At 41.7% G+C, this 16166-nt stretch overlaps 1 protein-coding gene across 2 annotated transcripts in view; it reads right to left on the reverse strand.

Moving 5' to 3' along the window:
- The window catches only part of THBS4 (thrombospondin 4), a 44725-nt gene that overhangs the window by 17751 nt on the left and 10808 nt on the right, over positions 1–16166 (reverse strand). Inside the window, exons 3-9 of one of the 2 annotated variants that reach the window (XM_025892537.2) lie at positions 8174–8421; positions 5777–5885; positions 5311–5393; positions 4927–4978; positions 4513–4715; positions 2889–3026; positions 513–581 (exon numbers count right to left, since the gene is read on the reverse strand). In XM_025892537.2, the coding sequence (XP_025748322.2) occupies positions 513–581; positions 2889–3026; positions 4513–4715; positions 4927–4978; positions 5311–5393; positions 5777–5885; positions 8174–8421 (902 nt within the window). The remainder of the gene's footprint in view (positions 1–512; positions 582–2888; positions 3027–4512; positions 4716–4926; positions 4979–5310; positions 5394–5776; positions 5886–8173; positions 8422–16166) is intronic. The other variant, XM_073905278.1, reaches the window with a different exon arrangement.

A 16166-nucleotide genomic window follows, 5' to 3' on the forward strand; every position in this document is an offset into this window, starting at 1 on the left:
ACTGGGCCATACCTCTATGTTGCAATCAGTGGACAAGAAATTTCAGAAATAAAACCACATTAAATATATATGTTTTAGAACCCCCCCCCCCGCAGGGCTAAGCATTTTCATATAAATGACTTTTGAAAAGATTTCTAAAAATAATGAATACTCTTTGGGGATTGTGTCATCACCAATAAAATGCATATTCTGAACCACATAAACCCAGAAGCTCTTCACATTTTTAAAATACAAGAACAATGTTTTATTCCATACATATTTTTCTGAAAGCCCAACATGGCAACTTTGATTAAAGTCTGGCACTTATAAAATTTTTCTTACATAAAAATTACTTATAAAATTACTCTTATATGGAAAACTATTTTTCAACATAAACTTTTATCTTCATTTGCCAATCAAATATATTGTGCCCATCCGTTGTTCTATGTGTGTTTTGGGGTTATGATTCATAAACACACACTTGTTTTAATCACTGGTCTGCTTTGATAACATCACCCATGAAAAGTACTTACCAAAGTGTTAATACAGATAGAATTGAGAACACATGCTCCATTTCGACACTCATCAATGTCAGTGCAGACCTAGTGCAGAAAAGTTTAGAGATATTCTGTTTAAGCAGAAATGCAAATAAATTTTGCTTTGCGAGCTTTGTGTGAAGGCATGGAATTTCAGGTTCAATGCTAATAGGAACATCACTTTAGCCACCTCGTTGTGTTTGGACTGGTCTGTGCTTAACCCAATTTCAAGGGATAGCTGCAGACTTGGTATTTCAAGTTGTTCAGAAAACACAACCGGTATGGTTAATCTGTTCTACAAACCTTTGTAGAATCTCAGGAAGATTCTTCTCTATCCTGCTTGGTACTCCGTGTACTGCTGTCTGAGGATTCCTAGCTTTCTTCAATTCTGGAGAATTCTCAGCTTCCCTCTGCTCCTACTCTTTCAATCCTTTCTTTGGAACTACAAATTAAGCAACTATTAGACTTTCTCATTCATCTCTTGACTCTTAACCTCTTGTTCATATTTTCCATATCTTTATTTCTCTGTGCTGCATTCTGGATGATTTCCTTAGATCCACCTTCCATTCTATACATTCTCTGATAGCTGTCTTGCCCAGCTATTGGGTTTGTTGGTTTTTTGTTGGTTGGTTGGTTGGTTTTAAGTAGGCTCCCTGCCCAGTGTGGAGCCCAACACAGGCCTTGAACTCATGACCCTGAGATGAACACCTGAGTTGAGGTCAAGAGTCAGATGCTTAACCAACTGAAGCACCCAGATGACCCCCGCCAATCTATTGAGTTTTTAATGTCAATGATTACATTTTTCATAGAAGAAACTTGACTATTTTTCAGAGTTCCCTTTTTTTTTTCACATTGCCCTATTTTTTAGTTATGGTATCTATTCTTTCCTTTTTCTCTTTATCCTTTTGAATTGTTTTATATGTACCATGTTTCCTCATGGTAACTTCTTCATGTAAATCACCATTTTTATTTATGAACCTATCTTTTTTGGCTCTGTTTTCCCATGTTCCACTGGCACTGAGTTTCAGAGTCTCTTCACAAGTGGTATGGCTTTGACATTAGCCAGGGCGCTGAGGATTTTACTGCTCCAGGGATAATTTTTCTGTTAATTTTCTGGCTTGTATTCCCCATTATATGTGTAACATAGATTTGAAACTCTTAACAGTACGCAGTTCAACCCTGGAGCTTTGATTTGTTGTAAGCAATTTTCCTTTTTGTCAACCATGTCTCAGAGATGACATCCAGCTTCCTTGTCGCTTGTGGGGGGCTAGTAGTTTTCTCATCTCCTTCTAATGGGTAGGGTAGCTCTCTGAGGCCCGTGTCTTTCTGAAGGGATGTTATGTCTTTCTCAAGATCCGCATAGATGCTGAAACCCTGGATGCCCACTCCAAGGGCCTACACCCTGCTCCCACCTCCCATGAGCGTGAATTTGTTAAGGTGTAGCGAGTGGCTTCCTTCTACTTCCATTCAGTCTACTATATTGTTGGTAATCTTACTAGCTCACATAAAGCACCGACTATTTCATTCTGTCTATTTTCCTTGGTTTAGTCTTGGAGATTTTGTCTTTAGAATAGAGGAAGGACAACTCTGGGTCATTACTCTAATGGCTTCTTGTCATTCCTGTGTGTCCAGCCTGCCCCCCTTTTCTAGTCTAAAAAAAATGATGCCCTTTAGAATCCTTTGATAGGTGGCTAGAAAATAATGAACTCCTGTCCTTCTTCAAACCTAATAATTTCCCTAAGGTAGTAAAATATATTTATAGACCGACCATTTTTAAGGGCTGAAAACATCAAAAAGAATTTCACAGCCAGTCAGTTAAATAATGGCCAGGATATAGTAGAACATTTGGGAACAAATGGAGACTGTCACAAAGTGCTCAAGTGCTTTATGGCAATTTATAGCTTATATAAGAAGAAGAAGAGGGGTTTCCTCAGGGGATTATTTCTACTCCTGAAATCCTCTCATCTCTGAACTAGCTTCTTATCAGCAACAGTGACTCTATAAAAGTGACCTAATTTTTCAAAGCTTTTGTTTCCCTGATTCTCAAGTTATTCTGTGGGACAAAATGTTCAACGGCTAACAGAAAGGACTTGAAATCACACCACATATTTAATATTACCCCACTCATTGTTTTCCTAGCGACACTCTATCATCCTGATTTAACAGCTTCCTTCCTACTAGACATCATGAACATATATGCTCAGAAAGGAGTCGGAAAGCGTCCTCATTTGCCTACCGTGCACCGTGACATTCCACGTGGCACTTGGCAGTTCAAAGAGGTTATAATGAAAGAGGTGGGAAAAAAACAAAGTTTTTCTGTTTGTAATTCAGATTTAAAAAAAAATGAATAGAAAGACCATCACTTCAGCCCACCTGCTTGTTTGACTTGGCAAAACTGATGCCGACACCCTGTACCACGGGCCCGGTGAAGCCCACTGGGCAGGGCTCACATCGGAAGCCAGGAGCCAAGTTCACACAGCGCACGCCTGGGTAGCAGGGATGGTATTTGCACTGGGAAGGAAACAAAACAAAACAAAACAAACAAACCCCAAAGTCTTTAGCTACACAGGGAAAACACAAACTTTCATTCATCTATTCAGACATGCTTATTTACTTAACTATCCTAGACACACGCAGTATGGGGTTGCCTTTTAGTGGGCTTTGCTGTATCACAGAATAATGGCATGGCCAAGTGAAAAGGTCCTTCATGATCACCAGTCTACCTCCCCATGTCAATTCCCTGATATTCTACCTTGTAATGTAAAAATCACCATGAAGGGGTGGGGGGATGGGTTAGCCTGGTGATGGGTATTAAAGAGGGCACGTACTGAATGGAGCCCTGGGTGTTATACGCAAACAATGAATCATGGGACACTACATCAAAAACTAATGATGTAATGTATGGTGATTAACATAATAAAATAAAAAAAATAAAAATCACCATGAAAGGACACTGCTCCTGGACCACTTGTCAGCTGGCTGTTAGATTAATCCAAACACAATGCTGAACCAACTTCTCAAATGAAGAGATCCAGAGAAGACAAAGCCAAGGTACTTGTGTTTTTGGTAAGATGTGGTCTATCAGGGTCTGTGCCTCCTTTCATGCCCTGTCAAAGCCATGGCTCTTCCAAAGCTCTTGGAGTCTAGGAGACTGTTTTTTTTTTTTTTTTTTTTTTAACCACCTCAGCTAATGTAAAAAACATGACCACTTCCTGCACTTTCAAAAGGAGGAAAATTCCAGCTCACAGACAGAAACCAGATGCAGTTCTGTGAAACACGCACGATGATTCTGCAACTGAGGGATCACTACAGACCATCTTAATTGCTTACTACCCTCCCCTGGCCTGGTGGGAAGGGAAAGGCATATTTCTGATGGTAGCCTTGCTACCTATGTGAACACTGCTTTGGGACTGGACTACCTACTGGCTAACCACGCCCTTGAATCTGTCTCCTGCGGAGGCTTCGCAAGCCGGCCAAACAGCCTGTACTCGCTGTATGTGTCTTTCTGGCTCCATCCTTCAGCACTTCTGATTACTCACAGGTTATAGAACCTCCTTAACAGGGCTTGTTGGTTTGAGAGTCCCCTCTGCATTTCTAATTTAGGAAGGCTGAAGAAATTAGTTGCAAGCCCTGAAATATACCCTAACACAGATCTTCCTCCTCCCACATATGTAGAAGTGTAGAAAAATCAGAACTGTAATGTTGACTGCATACGAGAAATCATCAATGTTGGAGTACAAATGTCAGCACGGTAGCAACGTGGCCCAGGGGAGCAGCTGGAGACACGGAGAGAGGAGATATGATGAACGCAGCCACAATGGTGCGTCATGCCTCCTTCGTCCCCCTGCTCACGGTCCCTCGTGGTCTCTAAGGTTTCAGGAGGGTGTAGTTTTTATGTCACCTGGAGGACACCCCAAGTCATCCCTTAGTCATCCACCTGGCTGTAGGGTGTCCCAGATACTTAGGGAGCCTCTACCCCATCAAGTTGAACTTTTACCTCATCAATATCAGAACAGGTGATCCCATTTCCTGTGTAGCCGTTGGGGCAGGGCCCACATTGGAAGCCATCTCTGGTGTCCATACACCGGACACCGCGGAAACATGAGTTGGAATCACAACGGCGCACTGGGGGTGTTGGGGGTGCTGGGGGTGCCAGGGGCACCAGTGTGTTTGGGGTTGGGGACTGAAAGCTGAGTGGACCTAGAGAAAAACAATAATCCACATACTTAGTGACCACCAGAAAAACAGCTGATACAAAATGAAATTTGGCTTCCCAACGAGCTCTCCCTTCCCTCCAACTCTGTGCCAAACGTCCAGAAACCATAGTCAATGTAGCCTCACCCCAGGTCCTTCATCTATCCTCACATGCCCATACAACTCAGAACGAAGCTGTTATTGGAACAGCACTTACCACAAGCCTGGCACTCAGCTATAGTGTTTCGCAAAAATGAGGTTTCCTTGACCTTTAGAAACGGGAAGGGAAAAACAAGATGGAAAAGGAGGATCTGATACGTAATCCAGGAATGAAAGAATTCACGTGTAGCAATCTAGTAAACACTTCTTAAAGGAGTGCTCAGGTAGCCCTTGAAGGCTCCCTCTCTGCTCGGAGCCATGGTGTGTTTCTCACACACCTGTCCCCCATTTCCAGAGCCCTAAGAGAGACCTCCAGGGTGGTGCACGGGGCCACTGAGGTCTGCCCCCTCGCCCGCCTCCCCACCTCTGCAGTTCCACTAGCTTGTACAGTGAGTTGTTCTGGCAAGACTAGGGTTTTCTGATGCTTTGTCCTCGTCATTACCTGCTGTCTCAGAAGATCCTTCACCTCTCCCAGCAGCTGGTTTAGTTGCGTCATTTGCCCCAAGAACTGCCGATTAAAGTCTCCTGTAGCAATAATAAAAGACAAGGAGCATTCAGCCACGAACAGATGCTCCTACAGTGGCTCAAAAACAAATGATTTCCCAGAGAACCATCATGACAAATACCTAGGGCACAGGAATTTAACTTGGGGTTAATTCATCTAATTCACCTAAAAAATGATAATGATGCCACTGGCTGTTAGCCCAAATTCTTGAGTTATAAAAATAAAAATTGCAATGGCGATATTTCTTGTCCTGGACTTTGGTACAAAAGCCTGATTTCTATAGACACATCCTATCAGGATGCTCTGCCGAAGTCCACCTTTCAGTGATGGGACCCAGGGCCCTTAGGGGGCTGAGGCTTTATCTGGATTGATGGAGGCGTGCCAACTGCCCAAGAGCCCACACCTGTGCTTGTGGTGGCCAGTGGCTCACTCTGCTGCAGGAAGCAGTCTTGCAGGCTGGCCACCTGGAACAGCGAGCCTCTCACCACCAGCTTCAGCTCTTCCAAGAAGTCCTGGAAGAAATCACATTCATACCACACATTGCTGACACTGCTCAAAAGCCAATGTGCTTGCATACTCACCCAATTTTCCCAACAGACTAAGTAGCCCTGTATCCTTGGACTCTGACATCTTACATAATTTTGTGGGTTTGATTTCTTTCTAAAACCTGCCAGCTCTATCCTTTTGACTGAAGCAAATATGGAAGGAGCCAATAGCCTAGGAACATGTTAGCATCCAGCTTGGCCTGAGGGTTCATCAAGGTAGATCTGAGAAGAGGAAAGGCTTTGAGTTTCATGGTTAAACAAGTTATTCTGTGGCAGGAGCCTGTTAAGAATTGTCTGGAATTTGTTTATGGAGTTTAGACCGTAATAAATAAAATACTGATCTCAATTTTAAACACTATTGTTTTTAGGATGTCTTAACTCCAGGTTTTAGCAAAGTCCCTGACCATCTTGGGCTAGGAGAATGAATAAACAGTATCTACTATGGTTATTAGGTAGCTGGAATCATATTTTTGCATTATGGGTTGATATCAATCATTCATTGTTAGTCACAACATCAATTTCCTCACCCCTTTATTTTATAACTTTTGATTGTACCATTATATATTCATGACAGAAAAAGTTTATGTTAATTGCTAATGTAAAGTCATCATCCTTATTTTAAAAATGAGGATGCTAAGGATTTTCAGAGGAATTCTACTTTTTAATTTAGCTAAGTTATGACATATACAACACGTGTTATATAACGGATATTGTTCTGGACATCCGGCTATGAGCTCTATGGAGGCAGGGCCATGACTATTTTGTCCACTATGCTTTATCCCTAATGCCTAGAATATACCTATTTGTTAATTCACTGAATAAATGAAGTGACTATGAAGATAGAGCACTGTAGTCTCTGACAGTCTAAGGATTTAGAACTTTTGAAAAAATTCTGATAAGTATAGTTTCTGACGACCTTGTCGTGGCTGACTCCTGGCTTTTAGAAATTGACTTATTTGGTGGTAGACACTAATTTCTGAAATGGCAGTGATATAATTTATATCATTCTGATTCTTTGGGCTACTTTGGGGATTCAGAAATAAAGTTATGCATCTCTCTCTATTCACTACTCTTTTTCTATGTAAATCTATGCTTAGTATAAACATCTTCTCTCTTTTTCTGCAAAAAGCAAAACAAAATCCTTGGATTTTAGCTTTCTTGCAATTTCTGCTTGAAGATGCTTCCTATTTTCCAAGCACAAAATTCTAGTATCAGATTCATAGTTTTTATATTATTATGTAAAACTTCTCAGCATTCCTAGTTGTAATGATTATTATTATTTACACCCAGCCTCTTTGTACAAAGGGTTCAGAGCAGCTTGTAACTCAAGCACATATAATAAAATAATAAAATAGAAATGCAAAATGAGGATTGAGGCACAGAAAAATAACATTATGGGCCATAACAGATGAACACAGTTACTGATTTTGGCATTGACTTCCACGTCAGATAAAATTCGGGAACTATGACCAGTAATAGTTATAATTAATGGAAAGGACAAAGAATGCTAGTTCTTTATAGGAAACAAACTACTTCCTAACACAAAATTTTAAAAGAAATACATGTGGCAATTTCTACAGTAGGTATCATGATATAATAAAAAATACCATCAACATGGCATAAAACAGATGACAGAGGTGATGGAACTATTAAGGCCTCATGGAACTAAGTTGGCAATAAGGTCCTTTTTTGTTAGGGACGCTCTAAAAAGACCTGTGAAAATGTTGTTCCTAAGTGCTTGGCAGTTTCCAATCATTCTTTATCACTTTTGTTAAAAATAATATCATTATAGAAAAATTAAAAGTAGATCCTATTGTCCTAAGATTTTGTTTTTGTTTTTTGTTTGTTTTAAATAATCTCCATGCCCAACGTGGGGCTCGAACTCACGACCCCACTCTCAAGAGTCACATGCTCTACCAACTGAGCCAGACAGGCACCCACTAAGATTGCTTTTTAAAAATTTTTGCTAATCCTTTCCAACTCCACAATTATATCCAAAAAGTCTTCACCTAGCAACTAAAGCAGACGCTTTCAATTTTAGCTTCCCATTAGTATTAGTATTTTAAAAAATACCTATGCCTAGGCACCACTTCAATAGATTCTGATTCAATTTGTCCTGAGGGTGGGCCCTCTAGCGATAGTTTGAGTTCCTCAGGTGATTCTAATTACACAGCCAGCCCCACTCCTGCCCTCTGCATTCCCTGAGCCAGGGCAACCCATCTTTCCACGTTGGAGAATGGTTTGTGGGTGCCTACCTGTGCCTTCCTCTGGAAAGTCCTCAGTTCAACGGACTCAGGACTCTGGGAGGGGCTGGAAAAGGCTCTGGGGAGATTGTGCACAGAATCCACTTGGGTACAGTCCAGGTAGAGCTCTACAGAGCCAGCCCCTCGCTGAAAGTTGGTCAGTCTCAGGAGGACCCTGTGCCGCCTGCCATCAGCCAGCTGTAAGTTGTTGAAAACCACCAAATGAATCTTCCCATCGTTCTTCAGGTAACGGAGGATGGCTGGAACCAAGCACATATCAGTGAATGATGAGATAAAGAGCGTCAGGGGGCAAGTATCTGCTGAACAGCCTCCAGGTCACAAGGCTGGGTTACTGGAAAGAATCCAAGTAAGCTGGAACCAGAAATATTCAACATCTTAAGTGCCAGGCGTTGTTCTTTTTTTTTTTTTGACAGAGAGAGACACACACAGAGAGAGGGAACATAAGCAGGGGGAGTGGGAGAGGGAGAAGCAGGTTTCCTGCTGAGCAGGGAGCTTGATGCAGGCCTAGATCCCAGGACCCTGGGATCATGACCTGAGCCACCCAGGCATCCCGACCAGGTGTTGTTCTAATGGCACTGGCAAGCCACTCTGTTACTGCGGATGTTTTGTGCTCATGGAAATACAGACAGTAAGTAGCAAATCTGAAAATAAACAATTTCAGACAGTGATAAGTAAAATGAGGAAGGAGAACTCATCAAAAGTCAACTGAAATCCAAGTAAGCTCCTCAACGCATAAATTAATTTACTAAACATTTACTGAGCACTACACTGTGGGTCTGGATGCTGCCCTGAGTTGCTTTCAATATTTAATTTCTATTTGTTGCAACATTAGCAAACTGGAATAACTTCCAGATGACAAAAGTGAAGCTCAGGGAAGTGAAGGCACTTGCTCAAGGACACTGTAAGTGGCAGGCCTAGAATTTGAAACGGAATGTGGTTTAGTCCATGACTAAAAGAATGTGACGTGGGTGGCTCAGTTGCTTAGGCGACTGCCTTCGGCTCAGGTCATGATCCTGGAGTCCCGGGATTGAGTCCCGCGTCGGGCTCCCTGCTCAGCGGGGAGTCTGCTTCTCCCTCTGACCCTCCTCCCTCTCATGCTCTCTCTCTACCACTCTCTCTCTCTCTCTCAATAAATAAAAATCTTAAAAAAAAATGTGACGTATGGATAGGCCTTTGTGAGCATATACTGCATGAAGTATAATCCGTCATACTGTCTTCAGTTTAATGATGCTCAGAGAGCCAAAGACGTCCATGGTTGCAAAAGGAGGGCTAGAGGGGGATCCGCTACCTCATTTTCTCTTTTTTTTTTTTTTTTTTTTCTATGCAGGTAGCTATCTATTCACTTATCTTGTTAGGCTTAAGCACTTCCACTTTTTGTTAAATAAAAACTTATACACACTTTAGGATTCTGGTTTTCTGTCTGGTTTTACTCCATTATTGCCTTGAATTTATTGAGCCCTGAGCTAAAATCTGTTCCTGGCTGCTGAGCCTCTGGGAGTAAAGCCCACTGGGTGAGGTTTGCTATAAAGATGAAAGTGAATTGCTTCCCAGGGCTTACTGAGCCTACCAAGAACACCTCCAGATCCATTCAAAGGTACCACTGTCAAACCCAAGTTCATTACCAGCAGTCATTTCAGAAATATGTAAGAAACATTTGGCACAACACGTATGTATAAAAAGAGAGGGCAGGCTGGCTACTTAAATTATGATGTAATCATGAAATGGAATACTGTGGAAAAGGTGCATATTAAAAACACAGAAATGTTCCCAGTATTTTGTTGAGTGAAAAAAGGGTTGAGTCACAGTGTAATTTCATACAGAAAAAAATATACAGAAAATTAGAAGGAAATATGTCAACATTAATACGGTCATTGTTGGTTACTTGGATGATGTGTTTTTCCTCTTGCTCATCTTCATTGTCTAATTTTTGCACAAGAAACACGCATTACTTATATAACACACACACACAAAAAAAGAAATGAATTACACACATATACCCAGACTGTGCTTCTGTCAAGCTGTAGGATTTGTAGCCAGTAACTTGGACTACCTTTCCTCAGGTACCTTTTCTGTAGAGTATAAATGCCAACTTGGTGCTGCCTCATGGAGTAATCAGCCTGTTTATGTTGCAGTACTACCAGAGAAAATAATCACTGCTGTGAAACTTTAGAGTTTATTTGAAGGCTTCCTCCAAATATATTACACTTTCTAGGTGGGTATTCCCACTGCTTCTCAAATCTGACTGGGTCTGCTTTTCCATTTGACCATGGCTGGAGAGGGCCAGATGGCCTTAGGTCCTGTGATGTAGAGAGGCTAGGAGGAGTAAGGAGATCTTCTTTTATGCTTACGTGGTCACCACCGCTTGCTTACCAAGAGAAAAGAATTGGTAAGACCTGGCAAGACAGACTGACTAGGAAAACTTTCTATGACTATAATATGATACTAGGTTTCCTGAAGTAAAGTACTGGTAAGATGTAAATAAATGTGGTATGAAAAGAAAGAATAAGAAGGAAGAAAAGAGACAGGAGTAGAAATTCTTGAGATATTTTAAATATGGGATACCACAGAATTTTTACCCCTCTACTTAATATTGTTGAGAATTTAAATAGCAACTGCATAGCTGGAAACTGGAGGCATATATGGTACCCAAAAGGGGGGAAATTGACCAAAACATATGCACTAATTCAACTCTTTAAAGATTTTATTTATTTGAGAGAGAGAGAAGGGGGGAGCAGAGGGAGAGAGACAAACAGATGTGAGGTTGAGACCCCAAGACCATGACCTGAGCCAATACCAAGAGTCAGACACTTAACCAACTGAGCCACCCAGGTACCCCACTAATTCAACTTTTTTAAATTTTATTTTATTATGTTAATCACCATACATTACATCATTAGTTTTTGATGTAGTGTTCCATATTCATTGTTTGCGTATAACACCCAGTGCTCCATGCAGTACGTGCCCTCCTTAATACCCATCACCAGGCTAACCCATCCCCCACCCCCTCCCCTCTAGAACCCTCAGTGTTTCTCAGAGTCCATAGTCTCTCATGGTTCATCTCCCCCACCGATTTCCTCCCCCTTCATTTCTCCCTTCATACTTTTTTTTTAAAAGATTTTATTTATTTATTTGAGACAGAGAGAACGAGAGAGAGAGAGAGAGAGAGATCGCACATGAGAGGGGGGAGGGTCAGAGGGAGAAGCAGACTCCCTGCCGAGCAGGGAGCTCGATGCGGGACTCGATCCAGGGACTCCAGGATCATGACCTGAGCCGAAGGCAATTGCTTAACCAACTGAGCCACCCAGGTGCCCTTTTTTTTTTTTTTTTAAACATATAATGTATTATCTCAGAGGTACAGGTCTGTGATAAAACAGTCTTACACAATTCACAGTGCTCACCATAGCACATACCCTCCCCAATGTCCATCACCCAGCCACCCCACCCCTCCCACCCCCCATCACTCCAGCAACCCTCAGTTTGTTTCCTGAGATTAAGAATTCCTCATATCACGGAGATGATATGATACATGTCTTTCTCTGACTGACTTATTTTGCTCAGCATAATACCCTCCAGTTCCATCCATGTCATTGCAAAAGGCAAGATTTCATCCCTTTTGATGGCTGCATAATATTCCATTGTGTGTGTGTGTGTGTGTGTGTGTGTGTGTGTGTGTGTATACACACACCACATCTTATTTATCCATTCATCTGTCGATGGACATCTTGACTCTTTCCATAGTTTGGCTATTGTGGACATTGCTGCTATAAACATCAGGGTGCACATACCCCTTCGGATCCCTACATTTGTATCTTTGGGGTAAATACCCAGTAGTGCAATTGCTGGGTCGTAGGGCAGCTCTATTTTCAACTTTTTGAGGAACCTCTAGACTGTTTTCCAGAGTGGCTGCACCAGCTTGCATTCCCACCAACAGGGTTGGTGTAGGAGGGTTCCCCTTTCTCCGCATCCCCGCCAACACCTGTCGTTTCCTGACTTGTTAATTTTAGCCATTCTGACTGGTGTGAGGTGGTATCTCATTGAGGTTTTGATTTGGATTTCCCTGATGCTGAGCGACGTTGAGCACTTTTTCTGTGTCTGTTGGCCATTTGGATGTCTTCTTTGCAAGAATGTCTGTTCATGTCTTTTGCCCATTTCTTGATTGGATCATTTGTTCTTTGGGTGTTGAGTTTGGTAAGTTCTTTCTAGATTTTGGATACTAGCCCTTTATCTGATATGTCATTTGCAAATATCTTCTCCCATTCTGTCGGTTGTCTTTTGGTTTTGTTGACTTTCTTTTGCTGTGCAAAAGCTTTTTATCTTGATGAAGTCCCAATAGTTCATTTTTGCCCTTGCTTCCTTTGCCTTTGGCAATGTTTCTAGGAAGAAGTTGCTGCAGCTGAGGTCTAAGAGGTTGCTGCCTGTGTTCTCCTTTAGGATTTTGATGGACTCCTGTCTCACATTTAGGTCTTTCAACCATTTTGAGTCTATTTTTGTGTGTGGTGTAAGGAAATGGTCCAGTTTTATTCTTCTGCATGTGGCTGTCCAATTTAAACTCTTATTTCTTTATTGTTTTCAACAGTTTTATAAATACCTGGAATTTTTACAGGCCCATGAAAATACCACTGGGACCACCAAACTTCAGTTAGGGTCACAGACACGTATAGTCAACATCTCCTTATTCTCCTTACAGCCACAATCTAGCCTCCTCATATTAACAGTTGAAGAGGATACCCATAGTGGCTTAAAACAAATGGCCTTGGTTTTCTTCCCCAAACTGCTATTTCTGTGGAATTCAAAGGAAACACTTTCATGGGCATCTTGCCTGCTTTTTAATAGGCCTTCCAGGGCATGTGGGCCATGATTTATTTTCATAACTGAATCACTAAGTTTAATTTTATAAATAGTACCCAGTGGAGTACTTTACACATAACAGGTGCACATTAAACATTGTGCACATGAACTTTCAATGAATAATAAAATGATTGCATTGAAAGCATTTCATATATAAATTAAAAAGTTTAGAGAGTGGCAATTCAACATCTGTTGCAGGTAGCAAATGCTCCTATTGTGTTCATGCTGTCATTTAAGGGCATTCTATACTTCTGCCTTGCTTTGTGTTGCAATGCAACACGAAATGACAAATTCCTCATGCTCCTAGATCTTGTGACAATAGCAAGAGAAAAAAAAAAGGAAAAGAAGAATTATGGAAACTTCCATCTTCACAATGTCTGTTAGCAGAAAAATTATCAAGTGCTTTGACATTTACCATTCTTCATATTTGATCCAGTAATTCTCATTCCTCTTATGGCTTCCATTTTTCATTTTTCTGTTTTATTGCAAACTCCTTACTTCAGTGCCTCAATACTTATTTTATCTTCAGAGCAGTAAGACTACCCCAGAGGGCAGACAGGCACCTGCTCAGGAAGCTCAATGTTTTCACATCAGTCATAGTGAGTCCAGAAACAGTCTAAAGCTCATAGACACACAGCAGAGGGAGCACAACAGAAGGGAAGTACCCACAGAGCTAATAACACAATCATTTCCTCCTCAGGCATGAGTGCAAAGCCAGCCCCCCTGAAGCTGGAAGGAGCTGTCTTCTCCTGGGTCCACCACACCTCTGCCCATCACCACGCACTGCACTCGGGGAAACAGTCAATGGGCACGACTTTGTTTCTTCAGCAGCGGCTTGCTGAGTTCTCATAATCCCTCTTCACTCACCACTAGCTAAAACCAGCTTGTTGGCACTATGGATCCAGTTCTCCTAGGGCCAGTACAAAGACCCGTGCGCATCTGATTACAACCAAAGGTTACGGGTCTCCCCATGGCATGTCCCACCTCTACTCTGCTCTGTCGCTGGGTGTGGCCCCAGATTCCTGACTCACCTTCCTGCTGAAGCTTTCTTGCTGTTTTTCTGGACTGACAGCTTAACCTTATAGGACTCTTCTGACCAAGTTATTGCCTTCTCAAAGCCACACACTAGCAAGCAAATGAAATCTTTTAATAGCTATCTAGTCGTTCCTAAATAACACCTAAACTCCTCATCCCAGGACTAGCTGCCACCTTCCCCCGGCCTTCCTTCCCCTCCGTGCTGATGCCCAGCCGAGCTGAACAACCTGTCTTACATTTTTACCTGTCTCTAGCTTTCTCTGGCTTCCCTCCTCCTTCCCTCTGTGGAGAATGTTCTCTTCTCCATCCCTCTTTCCTGACCCAGCACTGTTACACGTCTGAAGCCAACATCCAGCTCCAATGCACCCTCCTCCCTGAAGTCTTCCTTCTTCCCCATGCCCGGCAATTTTTCTCATTCCTGTTCCCATAATACTTGCTCGGGACTTTTCTAGCTCTACCTTCCCAGGATGCAGAATCCAGTCATGGCCCAGATACCTAATAGCTATGTGACCCTGGGCCTGTTCATTTGGCTAAGTGTCCATTTCTTAAACTATTAAATGGAGCTAATAAGACTTGCCCTTTCTGTCTCATTTTTTCAGTGGTGGTCAAATAAAATGTAAAAACTATAAACTGCTATACAACTGTAGGTATTACTATATTTATTTGTGTTTATTTCTTATCTTCTCTATTAGAACATAAGTGCTTGGGACTAGGATTCTATTTCTTATTGATTTTCTCATATACCATAGCATCTGACAACACCAAATACAACTACTTATTGAATGAAAAATAGATAAAATAGAGTAGTCCTGTATCTACTCTGATTTTTTTTTTAACCCACAATCTCTTAAACAATGTTGGGGGGGGCAGTTTCTATTGGTTTATTTTTACCAATCCTTTCCTTCTAAACTTCACATCTTTGTACACTGGACAATCTGGGGCCTGATTTTATGGCTCCATATCCATGCCTGGATACCAGCCTGACACCAGAACCACAGAGCCTAGCCTGATTCCAGACCGTCTCTGTGACCGGCGGGAGATGAAAGAGCAAACCCAAGCAATGAAGATTTGAAATATTGCTTTCTTGGAAAAGAATTCTCAAAAGGTGCTGTTTAAAAAGTGGACTTGGTAGTCAAAAATATTATGATGTACTGAATGTCAAAGTGATGAAGCAGGGTGGCAGCTTTCAAGGACTGGAAATGATAATATTTTGTCTGCTTGGGCAAAAGAGTTCAGAGTGATCTGGCCTGCAGGCAGCAAATGTGCCAAGGTAGTCCAGGGCTTTCTGCTTTGCTTGGCAAATGGCTTTGCTCTTTGGCACTTTTAAATATATGATGAAAGCCATTGCTGTCAACCTTTCCTCTTCTTTTTAAATAATTGTACATTTCAAAAAAGCCTTCTTGCCATTAATGTCTCTTGTGATGGATATTCTTGTTTGCCTTCGCTTATTTATCTTTAGGCCCTATACACTGGGTCTTTGTAACTTTAATGCTTTGGAAAGACATATAAAAGGTAAATCATCAAACTGCTTTTCCTGAAAATACTCTGGGTGACTCCCAGGTGTGATGGATGCAGTCTGGAAGTTCTGAAATCTTCTTACAGCAGTTTGAACAAATGTAAAGTACACAGAGTATACACCCCCCCACCCCCCGGCCGTGCAAAGAAACCATCCAGGGAAAGGAAGCACAGCAATGATGTTAAACATCTGCAGAGGGCTTTATATTTTGAGAAGTTATGAGATTCATTATGTACTCAATTATCTGGTGGATGACAAAGCTGTGATTGTGTACAAAATCCCAAGGTCAGGTTGTAGGAGAGTTGCAAAGCAATTCCTTAAGCGCCCATGGAACCTCTCTGGCCTTAGCAGAACCACAGAATATGAGCACTGTAAGTCATCTAGCTCAACATCTCACTTCACAAATCCTTTCAATGAAAGTATAGCCTCTACCAGCACATTTCCAGGAACAAGGAACTAATTACTTTGCAGAGAAACCCATTTCACTTTTGGATTGCTCTCTAAGATTTTCCAAATACAGAGCCAATTCCCTCTGATTTCCACCAATGGGTCCTAATTGTATTCTTCAGAGCTATAGACAGATTT

The sequence above is a fragment of the Callorhinus ursinus genome, unplaced genomic scaffold (genome assembly GCF_003265705.2).
Source record: "Callorhinus ursinus isolate GAN/ISIS: 27379988/994484 unplaced genomic scaffold, GSC_fseal_2.0 scaffold23, whole genome shotgun sequence".
NCBI lineage: Eukaryota > Metazoa > Chordata > Mammalia > Carnivora > Otariidae > Callorhinus > Callorhinus ursinus.